At 45.4% G+C, this 17,390-nt stretch overlaps 1 protein-coding gene across 1 annotated transcript in view; it reads right to left on the bottom strand.

Moving 5' to 3' along the window:
- Positions 1 to 16,811, bottom strand: part of LOC130130450 (transmembrane protein 151B) — a 31,874-nt gene extending 15,063 nt beyond the window's left edge. The window contains exons 1-2 of the mRNA XM_056300160.1: positions 16,675 to 16,811; positions 1 to 164 (exon numbers count right to left, since the gene is read on the bottom strand). The exon at positions 1 to 164 is cut by the window's left edge and continues 80 nt beyond it. Coding sequence (XP_056156135.1) covers positions 1 to 164; positions 16,675 to 16,811 — 301 coding nt within the window. The remainder of the gene's footprint in view (positions 165 to 16,674) is intronic.
- Positions 16,812 to 17,390: the final 579 nt, after the last annotated feature.

Raw genomic sequence — 17,390 nt, 5'->3', positions numbered from 1 at the left:
CCTCCTTCACACCCTGCAACATATCACGGATGCCAAAAACAGACTCACAACATTCCAGTGAAAAGCCCGGCACGATGGAGAGCTGGGTGATCCTGGACTCCCAATTCACATCAAGCACCTCGGAAAAGGACTGCCGCCGTGAGACCGGCTCGTGTCCTCCCTCTCTCTCGGACACACGGTGACACAGATGCCAAGCACCTCAAGCCACACTCATGGTGGGAGTACAAATGGTATGAGCCATCTGAGGGGTGGTCGCAGGGTGCTGAACGCCGAGTTGTTCACTGCACTCGAATTTGTTTTTCGTAATTTGTTCTCAATTTCGAGCCTCGCTGAACTCGTCTGAACCTCACGGCCCTGCTGGCAATTTATTTTTTCTCGCATATGTACGCGAGTTCATTTCCAAGTTTCCAGTTGCATGGGTTGCTTCCCATCTAAAAACCTCTGCCGCCCACGACAGAGTTAAGTGATTCACATCACACATGAGGAATTTCCTCCTGATGCCAGAACCGTCATTTTTTTTTTGTTTTGTTACGGCTTCGTCTCACAGCAATGCTGGCAGCTATGCAAAGATAATTTGGAAATTAATTTCCATTCGCTCTGCCGAAGACTAGCTGGCATTGGCAGGATTGGCAATGTAGAACAGTCCCCACTGGATATGAAGAGGAAAACAGGACATTTTACTATTTAATTACCATGCTCTCTTTAGGAAATTGCCTCCATATACACACATCAGCCAAAACATTAAACCCACTGGCCGGTAAGTGAACAACATTGATTATCTTGTTACAATGGCACCTGTCAAGGGGTGGGATATATTATTCAGCAAGTCAACAGTCAGTTCTTGATGTTGATATGTTGGAAGCAGGAAAAATGGGCAAGCGTAAGGACATCTGGGTAGCATAGCAGGAGGCATGTGGTAGTCTGCAGCCCTCCCCCGATCGGCAGAGTGGGTGCAGCACCGACTGGGACGGCTCAGAAGAGTGGGGTAATTGGCCAGATACAATTAGGGAGAAAGGGGGGCGGGGAGTGGGCAAGCTTAAGGATCTGAGTGACTTTGACAAGAGCCAATTAGGATGGTTAGACGACTGGGTCAGAGCATCTCCAAAATGGCAGGTCTTGTGGGGTGTTCCTAGTATGGAGTGGTCAGTACCTACCAAAAGTGGTCCAAGGAAGGACAACTGGTGAATTGGTGACAGGGTCATGGGCGCCCAAGGCTCATTGATGTGTGTGGGGAGCGAAAGCTAGCCCGTCTGGTCCGATCCCACAGAAGAGCTACAGTAGCTCAAACTGCTGAAAAAGTTAACGTTGGCTATGATAGACAGGTGTCAGGAGATACAGTGCATCGCATCTTGCTGTGTATGGGGCTGTGTAGCCGCAGACTGGTCAGACGGTGGGCGCGTGTAGGTCATTAATCTGGGGAAGAGATGGCACCAGGATGCACTATGAGAAGAAGGCAGGCCAGCAGAGGCAGTGTGATGGTCTGGGCAATGTTCTGCTGGGAACCTTGGGTCCTGGCATTCATGTGGATGTTACTTTGACATGTACCACCTATCTAGACTGCAGACCAGGTACACCCTTGCGGGCAATGGTATCCCCTGATGGCAGTGGCCTCTTTCAGCAGGATAGTGCACCCTGCCACACTGCATATATTGCTCAGGAATGGTTTGAGGAACATGACAAAGAGTTCAAGGTGTTGCCCTGACCTCCATATTCCCCAGCTCTCAATCTGATCGAGCATCTGTGGGATGTGCAACAAATCTGATCAATGCAACTTACAAGTTGCATTGATCAGATTTACCTACCCTCCCTCGCAACTTACAAGACTTAAAGGATCTGCTGCTAACATCTTGGTGCCAGACACCAGAGGACACCTTCAGAGGTCTTGTGGAGTCAATGCCTCAATGGGTCAGAGCTGTTTTGGTGGCACAAGGGGGAAGTACACAATATCAGGCATGTGGTCTTAATGTTTTGGCTGATCGGTGTATATCATCACCCTGATGTTAGACAGAAAAACAGTACTTGTGCATATGGTAAGCACTGATTAAAAGGTGCTGTTTGCCATAACAGATTTTAGCATGAGGAAGCTTTCCATTTTGATGCTCCCCTCTGCAACGACTTTTGCTCCTCTGTGAAAAGGTCTGTAATCCAGAGTGACTTTCAGAAAATTGCATTTAAGCGACTGGTACGTCTATTCCATTTCATGACAATCTTATATAGTTGCATGGCGGGAAAAAAATGTGTTACTTGAACCTAATTTAAACATCTTTACCCAGCCATGTCTTTTTCTGTCAGCTAGCTTTTTGATCATGGGACAGAAAACATGATGGACGCAGCATTGCACCCTGCTATCTGCAGACAGGTGCCACTGCTGCTGATGTTTAAGAGCTGAGTGACAACAGCGTGCCATAGAAAGGTTAAAGCAGAGGTGTCAAATGGTGTCCGTCATTCATCACATCTGATGCACTGCAGCCTTATCCAGCTACCAAGTGGAGTGAATCCACTCAGACGTCCTAGTGTCCATGCTCATATGAGAAACTGGAAGGTCCCCTTTCTTCCCCCTTGTTTTAAATAGGTACAACACAACCTCCTTTCATCTTTATGGAACATTCTGGGTGGGGTTTTTTTTGTATTTTTTTTGCCAAATTGCATATCGGTTATGATAATTTACTCACCAGCCTCACTGTTGAGATTTTGGACATGAGACCACCGACAGACAGCTTTTCCATGGCATCTTACGGGGCAACCGAACACAAGCCTTACACCTGTCCTTTCAACAGTGGTGACCAAAAAAAAAAGTATTGTGCATTGCTGAGATGAGAGATTTTTTCCCCCCTTTTCTTCCCCAACTGTACCCGGCCCCAATTGTACCCAACTCTTCCGAGCCGTCCCGGTCGCTGCTCCACCCCCTCTGCTGATCCGGGGAGGGCTGCAGACCCCCACATGCCTCCTCCAATACATGTGGAGTCGCCAGCCGCTTCTTTTCACCTGACAGTGAGGAGTTTCACCAGGGGGACGTAGCGCATGGGAGGATCACGCTATTCCCCCCAGTTCCCCCTCCCCCCAAACAGGCACCCCAACCGACCAGAGGAGGCGCTAGTGCAGCGACCAGGACACATACCCATATCTGGCTTCCCACCCGCAGACACGGCCAATTGTGTCTGTAGGGACACCCAGCCAAGCCAGAGGCAACATGGGGATTCGAACCAGCGATCCCTGTGTTGGTAGGTAATGGAATAGACCACTACGCTACCCGGACGCACCGACAAAAGAGATTTTGAGGTTCAGAATAATGATTAAGTACATTCCAGACCAAAGCTATACAACAATATTTGTCAGTACATTAAACCTTATTATGACATTTCCTTCTAAACAGTTATTAGGTTTGGACTGGACATTGGTCTCTGTCATTCTAATCTGTTGCGAGTAGAGAGATTATGGGAAGGAGGATAAATGCAGGGAAATCTGAAATGTACTGAATTAGCAGACCAAAGTGTGTTCACAAAATGAAAAGTGCCAAGGGTCAACCAAGCACATTCCCAAATCCCCCGCACAACTTAATTTGCATTCAAATCTCATCATGCAGGTCCCACAACTAATAAAACCCCTATTAGACTATTTAGTGTTGATCCTTCAATCAGGCTGTTATCTGTTCTCCCATACTCATGTATCCCCCGCTGGGTAGGCACTTGAGGTCAACGCTGGTTGAACTGGACCCGTTTCTAGCGGGTCCACCAAGGATGGCAAGAACAATGTTTTTTAATTAGACTGGATCCCAGACAGGGCCAGACTAACTTTTTCAAGTTTAAAAGCTCTGGTATCTCTGCAGTTAGAGCCATCCGCCATCTACTCCCAATAAACTGAGTGTATATTCAACTCACGACCACAGTTGCATGCCCCCCCCTCTCTCTATTTCTATTCCCTGTCACTGCATAAATTTATACAAAGTAGAAATGTCTTTTAAAAGGACTCTCAAATTTGTGTCCTTGTCAGAGAATGTTAAACAAACGCCTGCATTAGATCGTCTGGTGCAGCGTGGTAAACAAACGTGGTACTCTCTCCTGCAGGAACATTTACGTCACCGGCTAAAAGATGAATATGCAAATTGTGGGACACTTTTAAGGCTGGTCATATAAATGGCTACCATTAAAGTTAATGTTAAAGGTGCACCCGTGTGCACCGGTGATGAAGGTGCTGATGCAACGGGATTTGGACTGGTCCGACACCAATGCAGTTTCTAGTATCAACATGAGTGTCAGTAAGTAAAAAAAAAAGAAAAAGATCTTCAGGATTACACCTTTAACTGGTGAGGTGTGATTAGAGTAGCTAAAATTAGCTACCCCTGCACGTGAGTGGAAAACGAGGAAGGGGGAATGTGCTGTGGATGTCTGCAGCCAGCTCCTTGTTTTCAGCACATCTGTCTCGTGTGGTTTGGGAAAAGCAATATTTGCGGCTGCAAAACATGTTGCAGTCATTACATTTTAGCATGTCATGTTAAAAAGTAAGAGGGGTGAGCATGCCGTCACCCAACAAACCCAAAAGATCTCAGACATCCCATCCTATTAATTCTATTACACTACCCTACTGTAAGACAAGAGAAACAGTCCGACTTACATGAGATGTTATCAACAAACGATAACTCACTAACATATCTATCTAGATCTTAATTGTGAGCGTGAGTCCCCTTTTCGTAATTGACAAATAAATGTCCAGATTGCAACCTTAACATATTCTTGAATCCAATGTGCATCAGGGATCGTAGTCAGAGCCTGGTATCATAAAGACAGAAGAGAAATACTTTTTTTTGCTTACTTTCCTTCATTTGTGTGTACATGCATTTTACCTAGACAAGGTTACACAAGTGATGGACAGACACAAAACAAGCCCTACGGCCCTAAGGAAGGGACTGGTGACACAGACCCGCCCGTCCGAGCGTACGCTGACGGACAGCGTCGGGGTGGGATAAAGACCCTCGGTTGGTTAAGGTAGCTCAACAGCAGCCTACTGATGTCCTTCTGCTGCTTACACCGTTACTATGGTTACCCCTCATCCTCACTTCCTTTACAGGTGAGGCCACTCCCTTAGGGATACCGATATCTCTCACACCTCGACGACCCAATCACAAGCCTCAACAAGACACATATGCACGCATGCACATGCACATGCACACACACACACACACACACACACACGTGTTCATTTGTCCATATTCACAGGCACACACAGAGCATTAGTTGAATCACTTTCTTATCTTGGCAATAGCAAACCTGGCAACATGCCAACTTCTGCCCTACAGCTTCTATCCGAGACTGTTAGATGGTGGGTGTCACAGTTTACCCGAGGAGGGATATACAGTATATTTGTGAAATATGTATGTGCATAAATATGCTCGCTGACATTTGTGCATGGATATGAAAGACGGATGCACACTGCGGCCCCACTTTTCATTACGATGTGTGCCGCCAGATGTTCCTTAAACAGCGCATCATTACTTTTCTTATAGACTTCATTATGATGGGTTTCTGCCACATTCCCCAAAATCAGGACAACATCCACATATCTCTGGGTTCTCATTTCCACCCCGATGCCCCCCCCCCCCCACACACACACACTGTGCTAGCCATGTCCTCATGTCCCAGCCTGTTCCTCTCTGGCTTCTTACCTTAACCGACGGAGGTGTGTTTGAGATGCAGGTTATTGCTGAGCTGAGTTTCGCCCCACCGCCGATGCCATACCTGTATTAACCCCCGCCGTGTTTCACCGTGCATGTGCTTGGTAACGGCCTACACTGCATTAACCTGATTTGTATTGCACAGCAAACCCTCGTGTGAACAATTTCTGCCCGGGTGAAATAGCTGTGGTGCTGGAAGAAGACTCAAGCAGCTCTTTAGCCGTGTCGTGTAGGAGTGAAATCGCTGCTCGCACACATGGTGGCAAGTTGCCTGGTGTCCTTTTAGCAGCTGGTTGGAGCTGTCAGAATGAGTATTCTCATGACAGACCAATCAAAGAGCTTCACAGTTAACATTCTCACCAGAAAACCAGCAGGACTCACAGACACAAAGACTTCCCCTTTCACGGTGCGTCCATCCTCCCGTCTACTGCAATCAACTGACCAATCTGTTTCATCAACTCACAAATCTCCTGTTAGCGTTAACCTTATTTGATAACGGCGTTGTTTATCTTTTAGACGTTTGTTTCGTTGGGTTTTCTGTCCTTTTCATTCTCCATCTCCGTGCACGTGATAATTACAGTGTGTGCACGTGAGCGTGTGCATGTGAGCGAGAGAGCAAGCGCAGGATGGTGAAGATATGGGAGTGTGAGAAAGAGTGAGTGAGATGGGGGGGTGAATGGAAGGATGATGTTACACACTGTGGGAAAGGCTGTTGTCCTAAAAGAGGAAAGAGAGAAAGAGGAGATGATGAGGGGGAGTAATGGAGGCAGAGAACTGAATGCATTGCATTACATTGCACTGTCTGCACTGCAGACATGGGCAGAGAGAGAGAGAGAGAGAGAGAGAGAGAGAGAGAGAGAGAGAGAGAGAGAGAGAGAGAGAGAGAGAGAGAGAGAGAGAGGAGGGGAAGAGGAAAGGATTGATACAAGAAACTCAAAAGCTTAAAGACTGCAACCCTCATTTGCTTGCTGAGACTTGAAATTATCAGGAGTGGGGAGCAAAACTTGATCCTTTTCTGTCAATTCTACCTTTCACTTAAGCCTGGCCTGTGTTTAGTCACACGACTTCGGCAAGCAAGCATAATTCTGTGTCCACAAATTGAGCTGGACAGCTAAAGAAAAAAGGGGGGGATGTCCCTCTGTGAATAAGCCCTGAATATACTATACAGTACAACTACAAGTGCAGAATAGCAAAACCTAAAAGTTTACGGAGCATACGTTCAGTTTGATGTCTGAGGAGCCCAACCAACAAACTATGGGCACATATGGGTGTTAAGGTCACCATCCCAGTGTACTGCCCACATCTCTCCGGCTACACACTGCTGCGGGTGCTGAGACTGTAATATAAAGAGATGTGTAACTGGAGCCCATCGCTGATATTCTGTGATGACACCCCCTAAATTATATCCCGGAGGAAATCTGGATGATAAGTAGGTGTATACCCAGAGGGTAGTGGGAGCGCGGGGGGGGGGGGGGGTCACACTCCCGTTTATTTCCATGGTACTGGTTGATATGGGTGGGAATAGTACACCCGCCGTCAACGGCACCCTAACACTAGAGAGTATACAGCATCGCTGTCATCGGTGTATATATGTGTGACATGGAGGAATGTTGAAATCTAGCTGTTAAGCACTGCCCCCCCTCCTCCCCCTCCTGCCAGCCTACAGTACAGCATTATCAGCATTCACATTGAGGCCAAGGTCCCGTCCCGTGCCCTTCCTCGTGTAGTAAGCACCAAAGTCAGCAAAAGAAAAGTGACTGATCCTGCACAATTATATACACGGTAATAGTTTTGGGTTGTTTTTGCTGTTTTAGGGTGAAACGCCTCTTGTGTAGTGGTTGTTTACCTGATGTAACGCCGAGGAAACAACTGTGCGTCCTTGCGTGCCATGTCATACTATATGATCCTGTATGAGGACGGGAGAGGCGAAATCTATGCAATTACATCACTTCACCGAGACCCTGTTTACAAGCACACACACACAGACACACACACACACGCGCGCCTGGGGGGGGGGGTCAAATGTCTTTCCTTACCTGCTCTCTCCCTCCTCCTCCTCCTTCCTCCAAAATGGGCTCTTCTGCAGCCGCCGTCTCTTCCTCCGTCCGCATTTTCCTCTTTCCCTTCCTTGCTTCCCTGTAACCGGCTCTGGCTTGCTCATAGCCCGGTAGCGGCCGAAGGCAGGGACCTCCCCGGCGGAGCGAGCGCCGTCACCCCATCCGCCGCAAGTCGGTGTCCGATTTCACGATGGCGGGGCCTGCGGCAAATAAGCATCGTCGAGACGCAGGAGCGAAGGACTGAGGGGGGTCGCCCTCTTTTCTCCTTCCCGCTGATTTCCGCGTCAACCGGCTCGGCAGCTGTCCTCCACGCACTCCATCCTCCACCGCGTCTCCGATAAACACGACTTAACGAATGAACCGTAGAGCGCCCCCCCCCCCCTTACTCCTTGCCAATCCGTTTCCTGCTACTGGTGCGCACGTAAACCAGGGGGGGGGGGGCGTCTGATGGAGTACGCTCGTGATCCGAAAAGACTGCAGGGAGAGGAATTAAATGTATGCGGGGTTTTAAACCGACCCCCCCGGATAACGGCGACGCAAAACGCAACAGCATAGGATACGGCGCTGGGTCGTTTATATCCCAGCTGGGAATTTTATTCGTGTGTATTTCGGCGGTGTCTCCGTCCCCGCTGACGTCACGTACCACCGCTACCTGGGCACACGTACGGGCTGGGGGGAGCGCTCGTACTGCTGTCTCACACACACACACACACAGAACATGACAGTGACTGGTCGCACCTGTACTCTCTTGACCGATCTCTAGAGGTAATTTTGCCAATGCGGATCTTTCTTAACCTCCCATTAACGCTTAACCTTGCGACACGGTGCACAGGCGAGCGCCAATGAACACGTGGACGTGCACAATACGTCCGCGTTGTCCAGAGGAACGTTTTCAAGTGAGTTAAATTGGCCTATGTCTTTTCTCCCATAGTGTCCAAGGTTTCATAAAAAAAGGATTTGGGAAACATTTTAGGAAATGTGAGTGAGCGCCTTTGAGCGCTGAAAGAAAGCAGGGAAACGGCGCAGGATCGCTGTCGTCTCTTCCAGCGGACACACAACCGAGTCGCCCATGACAGTTACGTTTCCTCGCCAGGTCATTCAATGTGAACTTGATAAAGCCGCAGCTACGCCGCGGGCCATCGGACAGGAAGTGTTTTCCTTCGAACCAGTGACGTAAAACTTCTTCCGCACTTCACGCGCAGTCCTCCGCTCGGCTAACTGAGCTAAAGCTAGCATATGACTCCACCCAGCACAAACTCCTTAATTTTCATACAGTTGATTTTAAATCGAAAACCTGGACATAAACTGTGTGTTTCAAGTATTTTAACACACAGGCATTAGAATCAGAGCACGGAATTGACGCCGCAACACTGGCTTGTAGCCTTCAAGCATAACACAAAGCAACTCAACAAAAAAATTAATTCAAATTAGATCAACTGTCTGAAACGTCCTGCTGCAGCAACAAATACAATGATATGATGACGCACTCTCGTTTACTATGAGAACAACGGTAACTTGTATAAGTATTGACAGTATTTGAGCATTAGAATAAGAAAACTGTGTTACAGAGACTGACGTGCCAAGTTGCACCAATACTCCTAATACTGAAAACACGACTACTGGCACCATCTACAGTTCAATGTCTATTTTTACTTTTAAAAGACTTGTCCAAGTCTACACTTCCAATTCACTGAAAAACACATCATTTGCATCTCTCCCTGCACTGTCACTTTTCCCACTGGCCAAAAAACCCGCTAACATCCGCCTTTTTACATTGACCAAAGGCGCAAATTAGCGGGGTTTTTTGCGGGGGTTTTTTTTGGCCAGTATAGAGGCACATTACAAACGACAATTAAAATTGCCTCCTTATTCTAAGCAGCAGTCTAAGAAACCCCACAATGTCAATGGTCTGATAACATTGTAACGATCGCGGATTAATAGGCTCGGCAGCCCATGGCTAACGGGTCGGACCCTTTAGTCGACTTGTTAACGTTGTCGCTTGCGGCGCAAGAGACACGGGTTCGCGTCCCGGCTGTGGCGATGCCCGCGGCTGCCCCCCCCCCCCGAATTTGCTACATTGGTGTCTGAAGTGGGATACGCGCGGATGCGCTTTCCGGAAGGACGGGGGTGGTGTAACGTGCATGGATAAGTACACACATTGGCCCTTGGCTAACAGGTCGGACCCTTTAGTCGACTGGTTAACGTAGTCGCTTGCGGTGTGGAAGTCATGGGTTCGCGGCGTCCCGAGCTGCCCCCTGAATTCGCTACAATATAAAACGAAGAAAAGCAAGAAAACCTTGTAACTAGCAACTGTTATGTTGTTTTAGAACTGGTATGTATACTTGGATTTTTTTTAAATGATTATGAAAATTTTCAATTTTCTGTTGTCCTCAATCAATTAATTGACATGTTTCAGCACAAAAATATTCGCATTGATATCAATTTTTCTCACTTAAGTTTTCATTGCGTTTTCAAAAAGATATAAACAGAATAGTACAACATCAACACAAAAGAATACAGTAAAACATACAAACAGATGAAAGAATAACAAATAGTTGTCTTGAACTATTTCAATATTCACACAAATCAGTTAATTAGGCATTCATTTAGTCAGTGTCATTTCCCATATAAATGTTCAATTTTTCCCAGTTCTTTTTGAATATATTCTCTTGGACTCTCAAAACGTATGTCAACTTTTCCATAACAAAAATGTCTTGGACAATTGCCATCCACTGTTCCTGTTTTGGAGTGTTAACATTACGCCAATTTTTGGTAACAGCTTTCTTACTTGCTGCAAGTAAAACTTTAGTTAAGTAGCGATCTTCTCTCATCACAACATCATCAATGTTACCAAGATACATCACAGGGCAGGTGTTTGGGATTTTATATCCCAAAATATTGTTGATACCTACGTTTACATTCTCCCAATATGACCTTATCTTTGTGCAGTTCCAGAAAATATGTGAGTGGTCAGCCTCCATGCTCCCACACAGCCTCCAACACTGTTGTTGGGCAGCAAGTTGCCTGCTTTTTATTTTGGGTGTTATGAAAAAGAAAGTTGAATTCTTCCAGCAGAATTCCCTCCATATTTGTGAGTTTGTGGATGTACATTGTGTCTCACACATCTGGTACCATTCTTCCTCTGTTATCTGAAATGTTACCTCTGCTTCCCATTTTGCTTTTATGTAGAGCATTGAGTCCCCCCTGCTTCCCCCCAAAGCTTGGTACAAAGCAGAGAGGACCCTAAACCCCTTCTGTTTGTATGCATCCACAATCACCCCAATTACATTATTTGAAGTGTCATCTAGTTCTGACCTTATCTATTGTAAAATAATCTCTTCGCTGCATGTATCTAAAATAATCTTTGTTTTCGAGACCATATTCTGCCTTTAAATCTTAGAAGCTCATAAATTCACCATTTTATAGAATTGTACACATTGCCGTAATGCCTTTTTGTGCCATTCTTTAAATATTGGATCATATACCCCTGGCTTAAACTTTGAGTCATGTGCAAACCACCTCAGTGTGTGAATCCCTCCCTTTAATTTATATTTTTCTACTACAACATTCCATATTTCTAACATAAATGCTACTATTGGATTCATAACATGTTTAATTGCCCCTATTAAATATGTGTCTCCCACCAAAATCTGGGTCTGGTAACCCTGTATCTCCCTTTCCATTTCTTTCCACCAAGATACATAGTCAGGTCTACACCAACTGGTCAGGGGTCTGAGTTGGGCTGCATAAAAGTATCCCCTAAGATTTGGTAAAGCCACCCCCCCCCCCCTCACTTTTAGGCAGTTGGAGTGTTGTAAATTTTATTCTTGGCTTTTTGCTGTTCCAAATGAATCTAGAGATCATCTTATGCCAGGCTATGAATTTGTTTTGGGGAACATTAATTGGGAGAGATTGGAATAGATACAGTAGTTTAGGTAGGATGTTAATTTTAACCACTTGTATTCTGGCACTGAAGTCTAAATTTAGGAGGGTAGACCACCTTTCAACATCCTTTTGGGTGTTTTTAGCATCCACGCGACCCTGAGAGCAGGATAAGCGGTTCAGATAGTGGATGGATGGATGGTTTTAAACATGTTGGAAAGTGTTTTGGTTATAGTTACACCAAGATACTTCATTGTTTTAGAGTTCCATTCAGGTTATATGTATCTCTGATCTGATTTGTTGGGATGGAGAATAGTTAAATAAAAGAATGTGTTTTTGTTTTTTGTTATATTCAATTTATACCCTGAGTATTGTTTCAGGAATCAGGAATACTTTATTTGTCATTTCACTTCATGCACTTGCATGCATGAAATGAAACAAAATGCCATTTCCCCCAGCCCACAGCAGTACAGCACAAAGACAAAAACACATCCAAAAACTACAAGAACACACATATCCAAACTAACACATCCAAACTAAACAAAAAAAAAAAAAAAACACTGTCCAAGGGAACAAACACCAGCCAGGATGAATGTCGGAACTGCTGGTCTGCATGGGCTAGTAGTTAGCTTAGCCCGCTCCGTTTCCGCGTCCTGTCAGAATGCCCTCGACGTTTCCTTCTCGGGCACAGCTCCAGGCAAGGGCCGTGGTCGCCGGGCCCACCAAATGAAGCAGACCAAGCTCTCCCAGCCAATCCAGCGCCAGCTCCCCCAACCAGACACCTTCGACACATGTCCCTGCACTCCTCACGACAGCATCAAAAACACCACAGTCAACGCCAGGTGAGGCCACCACCAGACGGCCCTCAGTGTTATTGGAACTGCCAGTCTGCACAGGCTAGCAGTTAGCCTAGCCTGCCCCGCTCTCCCAGCCGATCCAGCGCCAGCTCTCCCAGCCATCAAATGAAGACAAAAATTAGACACAGATGTGGACAAAGACACTGCATGGACTGTACTGGGTGAGGCTGCCGCAAATGTGAATTCGCGCCACCATGTTCCGACACCGACACTGGGTGAGGCCGCTGCAAACGCAAATTCACACAGCCATCTTCCCACACCAGAAGCGGAAAGTAGGTTCAAGTAGGTTTATTAGGTTTGGGAAACATACATCTGGTTGTTCAAGAAAAATTATAACATCGTCTGCGAAAAGACTAATAATATGTTCTTTCCCCCCTATATTAACACCCTGCAGGTCTTCACTCTGCCTTGGTGCTTGGTCTAAGGGTTCAGCATATAAAGCAAAGAGGAGAAAGACAACAGCCTTGTCTTGAACCTCTCTCCGGCTGAAGCCTATTAGACAGGCTACCATTTACCTTAATCCTAGCTGTACGCTCATGATAAATAGTTTTAATACACCGAATTGCATTTGCATTGAGACCAAATCTCTTCAGTACTTCATATAAAAATACCCAACTAACACTATCAAATGCTTTTCCAAACTAACCAGATCTGTACTTGTACCCTTTTTTTGAGCATTGTCTACAATATGGAGGGTTCTTCTAATATTGTCCTGTGTTTGGTGCCCTCTAATAAATCCAGTTTGATCTTCACTGATTAGGTCTGCTACAAAAGTCTCAAATCGTTTGCAAATGATTAAGGTAAATAGCTTGTAGTCTACATTTAAAAGAGAGATTGGCCTAAAATGTTTACAGTTCTCTGTCTTTGCCTTCCTTAGGTAAAATGGTAATAATTGCTTCCTTCCATGACGGGGGGGGGGGGGGTTGCCTTCTTTAAGGGTCCAGTTAAAACAGGACAGAAGCAGAGGCGTTAGCTCCTTCTTAAAGGTCTTATACCATTCTCATGGAAACCAGTCACTGCCTGATAATTTATTGGACTTCAGTCTACTAATTGCAGCTTCCAGCTCCTTAACTGTAAATTGACGTAATGGTGTCATTCTGTATCTCACCAATAGATGGCAGGACAAGTGAGTTAAGAAAACTTGTTTTTTTCTCAGCTGATGGTGGTTTGGAATAGAGTTTCTTATAGTAGTCTTCAAATATTTTCTCTCTCTCATCTGGCTCATGTAATAATTGGTTTGTCTGAGGGTCCCTTATTTTATGAATTGTATTAGAGGTCTGCTGTTTACACAGGCATCTGGCCAGGAGTCTGGCTGCTTTTGGACCTGCTTCATAATAAGTCTGCTTTACAAATCTTGCCCTTTTTTCTATAGCTCCATGAGGGTCTCATCTATCTCCTCCCTTGTTTCCTTAATTTTGTTGTTATACCAATTGGTCCTCTGATTTTATGGTTTTTTTTCTCCAGTTCTTTCAATTTTTCTACTTTGTGTTTGTATGTGGCTAGCCGGGCCTTTTTTTCTTTCTTTTTTTGTGATGTTGTCAGGGCGATCAGCTTTCCACGAATAACTGCCTTCATAGCATCCCACAGTATTACAGGGTCCATTATCATTCTCTTCTATATACCTTTTTATCTCTTCCCTTATATGTTCCACATTTGCCTTTTTATTCAAAATACCCACATTGAGCTTCCATACCGTATTTATTTTCCTACTATTCAGGTGAATTGTCAAGCTGATCGTATTATGATCTGATACATCTGCCCCGCCCCCACAATTTTACACTCTGACCCAGTGACTCTCACCAGTACTCATTAAAAATAGTAAAAAGTAGTAAAAAGTAGTGTGTATAGTTCCTTTCCAGAGGGCGAAGTTCTCTCCAAATAGCAATTAGTGTCATTTCCTGTATTGATACGTTGAAAAAACTTAGTCAAATGCATCTTGTTTTTCTTGAGGCTTGTTGTATCAAAATTATGATTCATGACCACATTAAAGTCCCCTCCACATATCAAAATACCTTCAGTGTCTAAGGCAATAATGTCAAACAGAGTTTAGAAAAAAACATTTGGTACTCTCTGGGGGAGCATATACATTGATCAGTGTCACCAGTTTGGTTTCTAGCTTTCCTTTAACTAACACATACCTTCCCTCTTTGTCCCTGACTTCTTCACAGCATTCAAATTGGACTGCATTTACGATAAGGATAGCCACTCCCCTCTTTCGGCTAGGTTTGTAGGAACTATAAAATACGTTTTTTAAAACCGAGGCGTTTTAATTTGTCACGTTCTATTGAAGACACGTGCCCGCCCCATCTTTTTACTTTGTTGCAGTTAGGCAATCTCAATGTAGCGCTCGGTGCTGAGCTGGAGCGCTTAAGTGATACATTGTATTCAGTTTTGAAATCCCACTCTTTCTGCTGCCTGCCCACGGGGTAGCGGTATTTGTCAGCGTGCTTTATTTGAGGAGTGGACGGGAATGATTGAAATGTATTTTTACCGTAAGTGTTGCCACATAGGGGCATTAGAGTGGCTAAAGGGATTCCTGACTTAAAAAAAAAAGTAGAAAGAGGGTAAAAGTGCCCCCCATTCCAGCGCCCCTGGTTGAGTCAGATGGGTTTCTTGTAAAAAAAAAAAAAAAAGAAAGTATTTGAGCCTTTTCTTTTTTTCAATTTGGCCAAGACCTTGCTCCTTTTAACTGGGTTATTTATCCCATTTACATTGAGTAACACAAATTTCGCACTCATAAATTTCCAGACAACTTAAAACTGCACAGGCCTGAACATCTGGACAACGTGTGCCAAATAAAGAAAATAAAGAAGAAAAAAAGACCGTTGACTTCCAAGATCAAGTGATTCCTCGCCACCCTGAGTCCCCGTTGGTAGGCAGAGGAGAAAACCTCCTACCGGGGGGGGGGGGGCTTCACTAGAGGTGAAAAACGCCATTTCACGCCGACATCATCCGATAGCACTTATTTTGTAGTCCCAACGAAGCCTTCAGCATTCATCAAAACTTATTTAACCCAATATATATCAGCAAAAAGATAGAGAGAAAAGAGGGAGGTCACTTCCCTTACAAGTCGGCCCTTATTTGAATTGCAAAGTAAACCCAAAAGTAAATAAATCAGATGCCCTCCAAATTCAAAATAAAAAACGCAGCATCGTTTCATCCTCTTAATCATGTTATATACATGAAAGCTATACAAGGAAACGGCGTGCAAATATTTGAGCCATTTAACGTCACACAATGGTCGTTCAGCGTCACACCGCCGGTTCTACAAAGGGTCTAATGAAATTTCACATACCGTGACAAAATAAGAATTGGTTGGAGGGAATCCACTCAAACTCCTGTAATCTTGCCCCTGCTCGACGCACGGTCTTCACCTCCTATCCCCGGCACGCTGCCATGTCGTAGCCTGAAGGAGGTGCTCCACCTCTGTGTGCGGCTCCGTAGCGCCGCCGCCTGGTGTCTCCACGCAGTAACCTCTCCTCCTCGACTCCTGCGCTGCGTCTTGTGCGCTATCGGAAATGCGCGTTCCCGCGCCCCAGTGAGTGCGCATTTAGTCCAGCAGGGGTCTGGAAGCGGATACCGTTCTCCTTCAGGGCCCTCCTTATTCCCGCGTACGCCTCGCGCTTCCGGACAACCTCCGTCGCGCAGTCGTGATCGAATGATAGACGTCGCCCTTCGATCATTTATCTTTTTTCAGTACAATTTCTTTGGTATTACTCCAGAAAAATTGCCACTATGGCCCTTCGTCCTAGGAGGTGCATTCCCTTCCGGTTTACGAGCCAGAGCTCGATAAACGCCCTGGATCTGTAGGTTAGTGTCCGCAACACTGTTAGTGCGAGTTCAGATTTCAGAAGTTGCTCCAGAATTCAAGACGTGGAATTTTCCTTCTTTCTCTTCGGGTACGCCATAGATGCCAATGTTATTCCTTCTAGGCGGTCCTTCCAAATCTGTCAGTTTTTTCCCGCATGGCCTTCTGTTCTTTCATCGATTTAATCGATGCACCTTTCATTGTCATGTTGTCTCAGCCCCCTCAATTCGTGTTTCTGCTTCATCCAGTCTGGTTTCGTGGGCCTGGATTCGTGTGGAGTGAGCAGAAACTTTTTGATAAATTTCAGATCAATGATTTCGGTTTTTATGTCTAATTTGAATTTTTGTATAAGTTCGTGTAAGTCCGTTTTATGCTCGGCCCTGAAGTCACGTATTTCCTTACTGCCGCTGTGGAGGCACCGAGCGCACAGCTTCTGAAGAGTCGTCGTCTGGGCGTCGAGCGTCGTCCATCTCCGCTGAATTCTTTCCTTCTTGTTCCACACGTTTCTTCCGACTTCCGGTTTTCTTTCCCCCGCTCATTCCGATAAAGATTACATCAATGTGTGTGTGGCAATGGGTGAATTAAGGGGAGTTAATTTTAACTTGCTATCGGGGGCTAAAAATTAAGAAGCCATCTTGCTCGCCTCGCCACCGGAAGTCGTCATAATACACTCTTGTTTCTCTTCAGAGCGTATAAATTTTTGCTCTTAATATCTTTAAACAGTTAGCATGCCTGTCAACACATTATACTTTATTGCCTGATTATTGCCCTTATCCTCAGGCACACCCCAAGAAAAGGGAACTGTAACAGACTGTTACGTTTCCATGTGTGCTTCTATATTGAGGCATGATGTCCCATCAGAGTTGCCATAGGAAAAAGTGTGTAGGGGATTTTCTGTTTTTGTGTTAGTTAAATTTAGAAGACTAACACGGGGCAGTGGTTGCTGTAATGATCTGTGCCCTCTGGCTATGTTAACTTATAACATTAATGAAGCAAGGACGACTTCTCTCGTGCTGGGTGTTTATTCACCGACCGGATTCCCACTGACGTTGTTACGTACATCACGTGACTTTGTTGTGGCGCTACGGAAAGCCGTAAGGGACATTAGCAAATCAAAT

This window comes from Lampris incognitus, chromosome 20 (genome assembly GCF_029633865.1).
Source record: "Lampris incognitus isolate fLamInc1 chromosome 20, fLamInc1.hap2, whole genome shotgun sequence".
Taxonomy (NCBI): Eukaryota; Metazoa; Chordata; class Actinopteri; order Lampriformes; family Lampridae; genus Lampris; species Lampris incognitus.
The sequence above is the reverse complement of the archived record's forward strand: the minus strand, read 5'-3'. Positions and strand labels throughout refer to the sequence as shown.